The sequence below is a fragment of the Misgurnus anguillicaudatus genome, chromosome 22 (assembly GCF_027580225.2).
Source record: "Misgurnus anguillicaudatus chromosome 22, ASM2758022v2, whole genome shotgun sequence".
In the NCBI taxonomy this organism is placed as follows: Eukaryota; Metazoa; Chordata; class Actinopteri; order Cypriniformes; family Cobitidae; genus Misgurnus; species Misgurnus anguillicaudatus.
In genome coordinates this window covers 38,553,076-38,566,943 of record NC_073358.2, presented here as the reverse complement: position 1 = coordinate 38,566,943, position 13,868 = coordinate 38,553,076, and the positions used below count along the sequence as shown (strand labels likewise).

Below are 13,868 nucleotides of genomic sequence, written 5' to 3'. Positions count from 1 at the left end.
AATTTTATGTGAAAATCGCCCACTTAGAAATCCCCTTACTGATAAAAATGCTGATGTTTCAAATACTTATTTTCCCCGGCTGTATATTTGCAGTGTGTTTATATTCATATAGATTAAAACATTTAACACATATTACATATCATTAACATACTGTACATTTTATTATATTCAATAGAGTCTGATAGCCTTTCTAGAAGCCTCCCACAAAGTTAATACATCCCCTCAAAAGAGTTATTTGTATTAATAATTAAAAAATTGGGAGACAAGATGGGACTCTTCTTTGGAAAACCAAAGAAAGATGAAGTTATTTAACAAATAGTGCTAGCTTTGTTCATGTCAATGAAAAGGTGAAGATGATTGGTTTTGTAAAAATATAATCAGTGTAAATGTTCAATAAATCAAAGCATTCTGTTAGGTCACACATAACTGGTTTGTTTGTCATACATAGTAGACCATTTTTGTCGGTGGATAATGACTGCCTTTTCACGGCTACCACCACAAGTATATTTCAGATCTGCGGGAAGCACTGTAGGCACATGGGAACACACATGTATACTTTAAATGCACTATAACTGCCTATACTGTGTTGGGATTCAATTGTAAATAAGTCTTACCCTTCTACCAGTGCCTCGTCCAATGGGCGGGTGACACTCACAGGTCTGTCTGACAGCACAGAGCATGATCTCAACGAGAGCAACTTCCTGAGCATCCGTGAGTGCTAAAATACAAACATAAGCATCGTTTAATCTCATTAACAAAGACACACAAACTCTTGGACCTATCCAATGAATGTATGCATACTGGATATTACTGTACCTTCTTCTCCAGGATAGGGCTCATCCAGCAGCAAGCTGATCATACTCTCCCAGTCCTTCAAAAGCTCTGACGCGCAGTCCCACAAGCTGTCCACCAGGTAGGCGCCATGCTCATGAAGCTATGACACACATTTATGTAATCTTTAAAAAACCACTACAGCATTACAGATTTAGGTTTGTTTAGTTACATTGTATTGCGTGTTTGTTAGATAAATTGAGTACATTTATAAATTCCTCTTTAAAAATACACTAATGCTTTCGAAAATGTGTTTAACTCAATTAAAACCCCATCAGTAGTGAGTTGCATCACTGAGACCAAAATGCTGAAATCACATGACAGCCCAACACTATTAATTTGATCTCAAGACACCCCTCATAAAATAAAATGATTCATGGCTGACATCTGGGAAAAATAAATTTAAAGCAGATCGAACGCACCTCACTCTCCAAAAAGAACAACACAGTTGTTCTGATGAGGTTAGCGTTCAAACACTGTCTGCCTCTCCTGGGCCGCCCTTCATCCTCTGAACCATGATGACTGAATAACCTGGGAACATAGATAGCACATATATACACGCACAGTTACAGAGTGTTGAACGAAGTGGGGACATCTTGAAAACTCTCATCTTGAGTTTCAGGTGCATTATTGGTAAAAACATGCCTCTGTTGGAAGGGGTTGTTGTAATTACCCACAATTTAGTGCAATTACACTACACTGGGCATGTGTTCTGACCAAATAAAATAATTAAAAGAGTTATAAAATTCACACTTTCTTTAAAAAAATTCCGATAATTTAATCACCCCCATCTCATCCAAAATGTTGATGTCTTTCTTTGAAGAAATTAAGTTTTTTGAGGAAAACATTTCAGGTTTTTTCTCAATTTAATAAGACTTTATTAGACTCCAATAGTTAACAGTTTCAATGCAGCTTCAAAGGGCTCTAAACGATCCCAAACAATGCATAAGGGTCTTATCTAGCAAAACGACCGTCATTCTTGGCAAGAAAAACTTAAAAATGCACTATTAAACCACAACTTCTCATCTTGCACCAGCTGTGTGACGCACCAGCACGATCTCACATAATTGCGTAAGCTTGCCGAAAGGTCATATGTGAAACGCACATTTGCGGACCATTTTAAACAATAAACTAACACAAAGACATTAATTAGTATCATTCCACATACAACGTCAGAACGGTCCTCTTTCTCCACACTTGTAAACACTGGGGAGGTAGTTTCGCACATAGATATGTATAAAGGCTAGATGTCTCGCTCGCGCTGTTAGCCAATTGAGTGGAACGTCCGCATTTGGTGGCCATCTTACCACAGGGCGCTCGCTCACTCGTAGCATTGTATTTTAATGATGCATGTACTTTTAAATGACCATAACTTGCTTAATTTTCTACCGATTTTCAAACGGTTTGGTTTGTTATAAACATCAAATATGTACCTATGACACTGCATACTTAAAAAAATTCATGAAACATGTTAAAGCATCCAGAATTATAGCCACGTTAAAGGGAAACTTCACCCATTTGCATTAAGCTTTGTACCATTAGAACCCCAGTCATGTTTTTGAATGGTCGTGCTTCATTCCCTCAGTTTCCCCTGAGAGGGGAGAAATACTAATTTCAGTGAGGCACTTCCTTCTTTCAATGATGTAAAAATCGTCATTTTGCGTCATTGAAAGAAGGAAATCCTGTATCTCTATTGAGTGTGAAAGACTACAGACACTCATTCCTCATTTTTCCAAGGTGGGGGCTATGGGTGGGACCCACTCACGCTTCACACCAATTACAGATCAGTGGGTGGGACTTACGAAAATATACGAACACAGACGGGAAAAAACGATCAGCCGCCATCTTTATGCTAAGCTAAGCTAAACAGAAGTTGTGGAGCGAGACAGAATTCATGTTACAATAACAGTGGAAGTTAATCAATATAATATAGAAGAGGGTGATTTCGCAAGCGTGATGCTCTAATCCGCTGTTCATTGCACCTTTATGAGCCACAATACAGCAAAGCGCGCAGGCAGATGGAGGAACAGAAGCCCGAGGAGAAGCCGGAGCCTGGGCGTTGGCTGGGTAGAGGAGCCCGGGGAAGACACCGCAACCATCGGCCTCTGCTGCGTAGAGAAGCTTGTCTGTTCTCTCGCTGTGTGGCTTCTTTATAACATTTCTGCATCAGATAAGGATATGGACGTTCCTTTGATGAAGGTTTCGAGGCAAGAGAGCAACTTTGCGCGCGTTTGGACATGTTTATTTCACATACTGCGGAGTATATGAGCTTGGACAGACTCGCGCTGTGTGCTTTCGGTTTAAGATTTCTGGATCAGATAAGGATATGAACGTTTGTTTTGTTATGTTTCTGGGCGCGTGCTTATTTCAAAGACGTGTTTCGGTTTACGAGCACAAGCTCCAAGAGCTGAGGCAGCGCGTCTGTGGAGATATTATGCAGGGGACGCATTTGTGTGGAGGATGCAGGGGTAAACGGACGTCTAACTAAAGTGAGTGCTTCTATTTTCTTTGTTATACTAAGGTGGCATTTATATACACAATAGCATATCTGAGCGGTGTTTTATATGTCTATATTGTGAGAGCAGTGAGGCTGATATTACACAGATGTAATTACAGTAAACAAGAGACAAAAAGAAAATTGGTAAAACTAAATAAACATTTAAAATGCATACCCTTTTTTAACTACTTGAAAAGACATTTGTACTGCGGATCTGAAACCGCACGTTACTGTTTGAATAAGACTTTGCTACACACCAGACCAGAGTGTTATTGTGTGTAACACAATGTAACATCACGTTTAAAAGTAAGTCATGATTGGTGTCTGTCAGACACAGTGGTGGTGGCTATTTTCTTTGTTTTACTAACGTGGCATTTATGTACACAATATCATATCTGAGCCGTGTTCCGATTAATGGGAGTGGCTTGCAGTGCTGTGCATTGTGGTGCATAGTGGGAGTTGTAGTTTTTCATACAAATGTGCTCTAAAGTCACATTTTGTCTTTTCTCGGTCAAATAGGCACACAATTCTACATTTATGTTACATTTTGACTACAAATATGACTCACTTTCCATAAAGATTAATGTTCCTATCGGTGAAATGGCCCTTTAATAACGTTTGTAAGAAACCAAATCGTTTGAAAATTGGTAGAAAATTGAGTTATGGTCATTTAAAAGTACATACATGCACCATTAAAACACAATGCTACGAGTGAGCGAGCGCCCTGTGGTAAGATGGCCGCCAGGTGATGACGTTAGAGATTACGCCGTAACACATCTAGCCTTTATACATATCTAAAATCCTGGAATTTCTCGACTGAATAAAAAAAGACATCAAAATTTTGATTGACATGGGGGTGAGTAAATTATCTGGATTGTTTAATACTTACTTTTTATAAAGGAACTCCCCTGCTGCAACAGCAACTGGTCGGTGGGCAGAGTAAACCAGATGATAGACACTCTCACAGTCTTCAGCCGTCAAAACTTCATCACTAGTCCTGTGTGCATGGACACACACACACACACACACACAGTAAATTGACACTTTGAAGGTAAGAGTTGCACTGGAAAATGATTATAAATACTGAACTTACTGCAAAACCAGCGTCAGCAGCTTAATGGCCTGAACAGCAACATCATACTCCTTATCCAGAGTCATGGACACGATACGATCCTACAAAGAGGGAGAGAGAAGGAAAGAAATTTCATAAAGTATCCACTGTGAATTCTTATAGACGGTTCCAGGAGTAACAACATAAAAAAAGCAGCTTTCGTGGACAACACGTAACTTCCGGTAAACTCTGCTAAGAATAAATAACAACAAAGTACTTTAAACGTAGTTTATTTATATAACAAGCAAAATAAACAACACGTAGATTACCTAGGAAACCAAAACATTTGTTATTTTCGACAAGGTTTTGTTCAAGAGTTCAGTTAAGTAACTAGTCAGACCATTAAAAAAAAACTGAAACCGGAAGTAAAGTTTGGACCAGATGCTTATCGCGTCACCGCACGTGCGTCCCATGAAACCGCTATAGACCCAAAATAATTTTCACATGCAGTAGCTGTATATCCTTAGTTAGTATATATCACGAAAGACAAATTAATTACTTGGCATCTAATTAGAAAACAGTGAATGACTGTTTGAGGTCAGTCTTCTGAAAGTGATCAAATGTCAAGAATGTGTGTTTTACATCCCACAAAAATTTGCTGGCATAAAATGAGTGTTCAAATAATTTAAGCAATACATAGCCAGATGTCAGATTTAAAATAAAACAGACCTGTTCGACCCATTCCTAAATGTAATGCTGCCTAGACTGCTGGGTCTCTTTAAGTCTACAGCAGAGCATGACCAGCAAAAATGTACACTGAAGACAAACAGCAGCTGCAGGGGGGCGCCAAATAAATCATAAAATGACAAACAGTACCCCCTACGAACTTGTGACATTCACAGGTCACATCAAGAACACCATTTGGAACAGGAACATCAGTTGGTCAGAGACGATGTTACCATATAAAGCATCCTGGTGGAAACCTCACCTTGAAGCGGCTGGTGAAGAGTTCCAGTCTGGCGTTTAGTTCTCTGCTATAATACAAACCCTGAAGAGCTGTAAGACACTTCAGACGAACCTCACCTTGCTGGAGATTAATAAAACAAACAGATGACATGCTGTTTATTTCAGTAATCAGCTATTGCATGTGTATTTCTAAAGGTATGTGCGTAAATGTGTGTTTTACCTTATCATACATTGTCCAGCCCACATATTTCAGGTAACTGTCGTTGAGAAATGCATCACTGTACATCTTCATCCACATACCAATCTCTTCAATGCAGACTACCCTGATCTCAGCTATTACATCCCTGAACACACATACGCAAACAATTCGATCTTAGAAATCATACCAAAGCATTCACCACACACATAATGCTACATACACACCAAATGCGGGGCATTGCGTTACTCGCTCTAGATTACTCATGGGATTTGACTTCGTATGTTGCGTATTTTTCGCTGGAGTTGAATATTTTAAACTTAGGCGAAGACGCGAATAGCGCGTGTTTACGCGGTAAACTCGCCGCCCATATCGCGTCATTCGCGTCACTTCACACGAGGACATGTCTGATTGCGTCTTTGCATTGATTTTGTATGTAATCTACTTGCGCAAATCGTTGAACTCGCGCCTGGTGTAAACCCACAGTAAGGCTACATTTCTCGGGTTGTTGTTAATAACATTGAACAGCAACAGTTGAAATCCTCAGTATCAGCTCCCATCAAAGAAGCGAGTTGAATCGTCTTTAGTTTTGAGTTTTTTGCTCACCTGTATCTGTGGATGAAGACACCTTTAAAAATGGCATTCATCATGTTCTCGATCTCATCCTGGTTCTCCTGGAGCTAAAATCACAGCCAAAAAATTGTGTATGAATCACTTCATGCAGAAAAAATTACCTTGGTACAAGTTGAAAAAAAAAAGGTTTTTACCTCTTTGCGTTTCTGCAACAGAAGCTCCAAGCGATCGTTGGCTCTTTTGCCAATGCTCTTGTTGCGTTCTGTCTCGTATTGTCTCTGCGTGTTGTCCATGTTGATGCTCAGATTCAGAGCAACATTCACTAAAGCGGTCATGAGCTTCATTGCTGAGACAAAGTAAAAAAAAACTATTACTATAACATTATTAACAATTGAAAACAGCATCATTGATTTTGCCTTGAAATTACCGTATTTTTCGGACTATAAGCCGCGTTTTTTTTTTCATAACTTGGCTGGTGCTGCGTCTTATAGTCAGGTGCGCCTTGTAAGTCAGTATGAATTAATTTTAACATTTATGAGGCAAGTGACAACATTACCGTCTAAAGCCACAATAGTCCGCTATATGCTGCTCCTGTATTTATGTAATTCAATGAATTCAGTGATGTGGAATGAGTATGACGAGTCTGCGAACTTCACGCTAGTTGGCTTGTTCGGTTAATTTAGCCTATTCAACCTTCCAGGTAAGTTCTGTATGCTATGGTTTATCGTTTAAATAACTGATATTACTACTTTAACATACAGACATCTTTTCAGCCTGCTGTTCTGTCTGCTATTGTTTAGTTGAAAAACTTGCCTTTCCAGATTAAATGTCTGTTCTTCAGGTTGGATTTTGTGAAATAATTTTCTAAATAAACGCGACGTATAGTCCACTGTGACTTATATATGAAGAGTTTGGTTCCAAAACGCGATAAACGCCATTTTTTAAAAAAAAATTGTTACTGCCAAAATCAGTATTATATAAGGTCAGTATTTAAATGTAAATTCTTAATTTTACGCAAAATACAATATCCACCGTGTTATTCTGTCATCTTTTCTCCCTTTTTCCCAAAACGCGACAAACGCCACTCTTCCTTCTCTACAGAACGCAATAAATCCACTCCACAAATTACAGCACACCATTCCACGCAATATAAACAAACAATGGCGGCGCGTTAAGTACACGGAATCCTAGTTATCCTCATCTACTTTCTACTTCGTGATCAACAAACAAACAAAAACAAAAGAATACTTTACTGGCATTGATAAAGCTGTGGTGGTTTTCTGTGACGGGAAAGAAACGTAAGCCATCAACATCTAATAATTTACTTGAGAAGCACTCGGGAGACGGAAAATACCAGTTGCTTGTTCCCACGACGGCATCAAGCTCTCTCGTGCTAACACATTGACCCCAGAGGATCTTATGAAAACTTTTATTTTACGCGAAGCCAACGAAAATCGAGCAGGACCAAACATTTTACAGCTGATCGCCGTCAAAAAAGTTCAGCGACGACGTCCCAAGTATAACCGAAGCAATGACAGTGTACTTAATATGACAAAGTAAGTGTTTTGGTTAATGCCATTTATATTTTTTTAATCAGTGGATACCACTAGTCAAATAAATGAATATAACATGGCAAAGATGAATGCACATTTATATATTGATTCAATAGATTTATAGCATTTTGAAAAAAAACTTGGATTTATTGCATTTGGTGGAAAAAATAAATCATTTTTGTACAAAATCTTGAAAATCTGATTATGGATTTGAATATTTTATCTTTTTATAAACTAAAGATGCTATGTGAGAGTTTGTAACAGAAAATTGTGGTTTTCATCTTGTCACTTTCTTGGTATAGAAAACAAATTTTTACCGAAATTTCTCAAAATGGATTTATTAAGTTTTGGAACCAAACTCTTCATATGTTATTTCGTCTCAATGACGCATTTTTGAATGATATGCTATTTCAAACATTGTTTGCTAGCCAAGTTAAAGGTCACCAACCTGCAAGGGTGCTGGTGTGTCTGAACGCTCTGACCTGCGAGTCCGACAGGCCGGTGAGAAGGGAAATGATTGTGTCCATCATGTATTCATCATAGATGATGCTGTACTGGCACTGTCGGACCAGAACCATAATAAACTCGCACAAGCTCTGTTTAAACTTCTTCCACATTGGACCTGCCATCGCCAGCGGATAATCCCCACTGTCCTGAATGAATAAACACACACACCCTTTTAATATCAGTATTTGTTTAAAAAAAATAGTTCACCTAAAAATTACCCCCACCCTCAAGGCATTATCCATGTATAAGATTATCTTAGAGCTATAATAGAAAATGTCCTGACCGTTCCAAGCTTTATAATGGTAGTAAATGGTGCTTCTGATTTGAAGCCCAAAAACGTCCACCCATCCTTTACAAGAAGGTGTGTCTGAACACGCTGGAAATGCACTCTTTCGTAAATGCACTTTGGTTGTTACCGGAAGCTTGTTATTTTAGTTTGTAAAGTTTTAAATATTGATATGTTCCTTACAAACGTACATTGATTGCCCTCAGAAGGCCTTTATTAACCACCCGGAGCGGTGTGGATTACTTCTGTGAAGGATGGATGGACTCATTTGGGCTTCAAATCAAAAGCACCATTTACTACCATTATAAAGCTCGAAACAGCCAGGGCATTTTCTAATTTAAAGGAATAGTCTACTCATTTTCAATATTAAAATATGTTATTACCTTAACTAAGAATTGTTGATACATCCCTCTATCATCTGTGTGCGTGCACGGGGGCGCTGGAGCGCGCTGCGACACTTTGGTGGCGTTTGGCTTGGCCCCATTCATTCAGTGGGACCATTTAGAGATAAAGTTAGAAGTGACCAAACACATCAACGTTTTTCCTATTTAAGACGAGTAGTTATACGAGCAAGTTTGGTGGTACAAAATAAAACGTAGCGCTTTTCTAAGCGTATTTAAAAGAGGAGCTTCATGTTATGGCGTATTATAAAACTGTTAGTTCCAATCCTTGATTCTGATTGGTCAATAGGTGTGCTTTATTCACGATAAAACACTGCTATGACCGCTTCACCCAACGGTTCTATTTAATATCACTGCGCCCTTAGCAACACATAAACATATAATGAGACAAAGTCTGAGAGCAGTTTGTTGTTTTTATTTGAGCTTCCATGTTGTTGTTTGCATTCAGGGACTATTTTTTCTAGCGGAAGGAATGCTTTTATTGATTTAACTTCATGAAAGTTGCACTAATTTTTGTTTTACTTTAATATTGTGTGGTAACCGTTTTATAAAAGCAATAAGGTACTCGAGGCAAGTGCTGTATCGTGAATAAGTAACGGCTGAAGGGGTTGCAGGCACTCCGCTTCGCGTCGTGCCTAACAACGCCCTTCAGCCGTTACTTATTCACGATACAGCACAGCCTCTCGTACCTTATTGCTTAAATAGCATTTTTGGGAGTACTTCGACCCGGTGCAGTAACACCCTCCCTCTCCCATTATGAGAGGGAGAAGGGGAGCGGACTTTTCAGGCGAGTCGAAGTACTCCCAAAAGTGCTATTACGCCATAAAATATAGTTCCTCTTTTAAATCCGCTTAGAAAAGCGCTACGTTTTATTTTGTACCACCAAACTTGCTGGTATAACTACTTGTCTTAAATAGGAAAAACGTTGATGTGTTTGGTCACTTCTAACTTTATCTCAAAATGGTACCATTGAATGAATGGGTCTAAGCTAAATCCTATCGAAGCGTCGCAGCGCGCTCCAGCGCTTACGTTCACGCACACAGATGATAGAGGGATGTATCAACATTTCTTAGTTAAGGTAATAACATATTTTAATATTGAAAATGAGTAGACTATTCCTTTAACTCATCTGAAAAAAGATAATAATACATGGAGGATGGCTTGAGGGTGAGAAAATCATGTGGTTATTTTCATTTTTGGCTGAACCATTCCTTTAAATTGACTTATTTTTTTGAAAATATGCTCATTTTCCACCTCCCCTAGAGTTAAACATTTGATTCTTACCGTTTTGGTATCAGAGTGATATTATGCACTACCCGAAAATAGTTCCATTGATTACTTCAATTATTTTCCGTCTGTCTTAGTACACGATGTAACTACAGAAGAGTCAAGTTTTAAATAGGAAAAATATTGAAACTCTTTTTTAGCGCAATGCTAATGGTCTAATCAGATTCAATGGATTATGCTAAGCTATGCTAAAAGTGATACAGCCAGACCCGGAGATCAGCTGAATGGATTCCAAAACGGTAAAAATCACATTTTTAACTCCAGGGGAGCTGGAAAACGAGCATACTTTTAAAAAAAGTGAAGTGTCCCTTTAAGCATGTACCTCCTCTATCCTAGATACAGCATTTTTAATATCATAAACACTTTCCAGTATAGACTCACACATTAACGAACCTCATCAAACTCCTCAGTCATTTTCCTAATGATCTCGGAATTTTGCAGATGCCGGAACATTTCTGAGCTCACCGCACCTGAAACGCAAAATATGCACATTTATAAACGAGCACAAGAGTGATCTTAAAAAGTTTCATATAAACCTTATGAAAAATTAGGTGACATCATAAATGAAAAGTATTTTTTTAGGTAATTATTCTAAAAATATCTCACCTCTTTTACGCTTATAGCTTTTAGTTTTAATACTAAAACTGAAATCTTTTTTTTTTTACTTCAGGTCATATTACAGAAGTTCAACTTGTTATAATAGATTAAGTTTCTGAAAGTAAGGACACATGCTTTGTGAATATTACCACCTGCACACTCCTGAGTGCTCATACCCGTCCCTGTCAACCTGTATACAAATCCACGCACTTGGAGTATTTAAGGTAGTTTACGCACCTTTACAGCCAGAGCAGTGGATGAAGAAGTTGATGAGCTCCAGCAGTGCTGTGTCTCTGTCCGTCTTATAGGACTCGATCCAGTCATCGACTACAGACTGCAGAGAAACAGAACACACATACTTCGCTCAAAACCATCTCAGTAAAACCTTCTCTCAAACACACACAGCCTACACAGAAAGCACGCAGTATGGTTAGATGTCACATCTAAACCACTGATTCACACGACGATACATTCAAGAACTTGTTCATTTCCAGACAGAGAGCTTGTGTGTGTGCGAAAAAATGAAAGTCTGTGTAAACTGTAAAGTCAGATATTAAATGTGTTCTCAGTTTGTCAAACTACAGAAAAACGTGTTATTAACCAACCAGCCAAATTTGAACGATGAAAAAATGCCAAGTAAATAAAATAAGCTATCAAAATCTTGGAAAAATAGGCAGAATTCTCTGCACTCAAATGGTGGGGGTGTGTCGGCTGTCAGCCCTGAAACCACTTCCAGTCGCGGGAAAGCTGCCGTTTCTTTCAACTTTCAATTACAGCTACAAGCTGAATTGATGCTTGCGATTGTGTTAGGGGCATGCTCAGTGGCTCCAGTGCGTCACAAGTCATGATTTTAGGGCCAAAAACTGTTTAACAATTCATATTACACAGTTCACAGTCTTTGTAATGTGTTTCAGCAATGCATTTCTAACATTTATATATTCAGTTCTCTAAATTTACTTTACACAGACTTTAAGTATGAAAAATGTGTGAGCTTCTGAACGAGCGGTGGCTTGTGTGGGTGTGTGTACCTGTGTGGCGCTCCTGCCTATTTTGACAATCTCAAACAAACTGAGATTCTCCATGCCGTTCTCCTGATGGTGGCCATTTACCCGACCCTGACCTCTTCCCTCTGACCCCTTCGTCTTTTCTTTAGGGGTTTTCTTCCCCTTCTACATGGACAAAAACAAGAGAGAAAATGTGGTTAAACAATACTTTTAACTATATCAGGGTTCCCACTCAAATTCAAGAACCTTTTAAGGACTTTCCAGGTACAATACCCTCACATTCAAGAACTTAATGTGGGGACACATTTCAAGTGAGAGGAAGGTTACATCGTGTTACTTTTTAAAATACATTGTTACAGTTCCCTTTCGAGGGAACTCGCGCTGCGTCACTGCGGTGACATTTTGGGGATGCCTCCAGGGGTAAGTGCGTCTGAATGTGTATATCAAATTCAACCAATGGTGAGGCTTAACGACAAAGACAGGGTGACGCGAGAGCCAGAAAATATATCGCTATCTGAAATATTGCCAAAGACGGCGTTACAGGGATGCAGGATGGGAAGGGAGACACAGCGTCTCGTTCCCTTCTCAGGGAACAACAGTTACATACGTAACCAGAGACGTTTTCATTTGTCAAACACAACTTTGCAAAAAAGCATTTTGGTATGAATCAACATTCGCATACAGAAGATATAATCATTAAAAGCGAACTGTTTAGCACGTGTGCTTAAAAGGCTAGAAATTGTATGATATTATCCTACACTACACAGGGAATAATATGGATTTTTTCCAGAAAACTTCTTGCATAAAATAGATTTAAGCAGTTTCAATGATCTGTATCTATGTATGTATATTTTCAAAAACTTCCCAGGGCCTTGAATTTTTAACCCCAGATTCACAAACTTTCAAGGATTTCAAGGACCCGTTGGAACCCTGTATATTTTGTATTTATCCAGTGGCATAAAATTCCCTATAACAAATGAACCAGATCAGTATATCTGAAACTGAACGGCTGATGATGGAGAACGAAGTACACAAAAGTTTACTGGCTGCTAGGTACCTTTCCTTTTGTAGGTTTGGCATTCCGACCCTCGGGATCCTCAAGATCGGTGTCGGAAAACTGGAAGTGTCCTTCCCTAAACAACACACACAGAAGTGATTTACTGAAGTATAATACAAGAGGACTGAAAGATGTTTGGGTGTCCTACACTGGCTCCTTTAAAAAGAAAGTGGATGTTTGCAAATCTCTGTGAGAGCATACATTACATTTATACATTAGGCAAACTTATAGTGCATTCAAGGTTTGCATTTAACAGTTTATGTGCACCCTGGCATTGTATCCCATGATGCGCTACTATTAAAGCAATAAAAACTAAGTAACTTCATAGCCTTTAAACATCTAGGTAACCACCCTCGATTCATTAACCACTAGGTTATGTCTGAAGTCATCCATACAACTTTTGTCCTCTATTCACCAAACACACAGGGCAGCAAGTGCTGAGACGCATGCAGTAAGCTTATAGAAACCTAGATATACAGTAGCATTTGATGTTCCTTAATGCTCACTAGGCATCTCACTAGGTTGAGACACAATCACTGTTTGTGTGTTATCTTACTGGTGGAAGTCTGCTTGAAGCTCCTGAGCTGCTATCATTTTCTCAACATCTTCTGTCTTCTCTTGAGTTTATAAGTGTCCCAACACTGCAGCAGACAGAAACACACATAAACTACAGCACCTCTAAAAACCATATCAGCATAAAATAACACCAACATTTGCTTTAAAACGATACATGATTTAAGATGCACGAGGTTATTTACGCGTGTATGAGAATATTATAAACGTGACTCTGAGAAGGGTGTGTGTGACTTTAATAATAAATATCAAACATTTGCGGTCAAACGCGTTAATGCACGCAACATTTTGATCGCAAAACATGGCACAAACTGTATTTAACACATGAATACATCTATATGCGTGTGATGAGAGAGAATTTATTAGAAGTGTGCTTTTTAATGATCAGTTTGATTTCCGTAAACACGGGCTAGCATGCTAACATGCTAACGGGCCTCTTGCACCTCCAACAGTCATTAAAATCCTCCCAAACCCGCCAAAACAATGATA

General features: G+C 38.8%; 1 protein-coding gene across 2 annotated transcripts in view; it reads right to left on the bottom strand.

The window, feature by feature from the left end:
• stag2a (STAG2 cohesin complex component a) overlaps nucleotides 1-13,868 on the bottom strand; it is a 33,468-nt gene that overhangs the window by 19,131 nt on the left and 469 nt on the right. For both annotated transcript variants that reach the window (XM_055198939.2, XM_055198938.2), the window contains exons 2-16: nucleotides 13,363-13,447; nucleotides 12,807-12,882; nucleotides 11,774-11,914; nucleotides 10,983-11,079; nucleotides 10,542-10,618; nucleotides 8,116-8,320; nucleotides 6,309-6,460; nucleotides 6,148-6,221; nucleotides 5,566-5,689; nucleotides 5,368-5,466; nucleotides 4,422-4,501; nucleotides 4,218-4,325; nucleotides 1,254-1,362; nucleotides 817-934; nucleotides 615-718 (exon numbers count right to left, since the gene is read on the bottom strand). In XM_055198939.2, coding sequence (XP_055054914.2) covers nucleotides 615-718; nucleotides 817-934; nucleotides 1,254-1,362; nucleotides 4,218-4,325; nucleotides 4,422-4,501; nucleotides 5,368-5,466; nucleotides 5,566-5,689; nucleotides 6,148-6,221; nucleotides 6,309-6,460; nucleotides 8,116-8,320; nucleotides 10,542-10,618; nucleotides 10,983-11,079; nucleotides 11,774-11,914; nucleotides 12,807-12,882; nucleotides 13,363-13,400 — 1,602 coding nt within the window. In that variant the 5' untranslated portion in view covers nucleotides 13,401-13,447. The remainder of the gene's footprint in view (nucleotides 1-614; nucleotides 719-816; nucleotides 935-1,253; nucleotides 1,363-4,217; nucleotides 4,326-4,421; nucleotides 4,502-5,367; nucleotides 5,467-5,565; nucleotides 5,690-6,147; nucleotides 6,222-6,308; nucleotides 6,461-8,115; nucleotides 8,321-10,541; nucleotides 10,619-10,982; nucleotides 11,080-11,773; nucleotides 11,915-12,806; nucleotides 12,883-13,362; nucleotides 13,448-13,868) is intronic.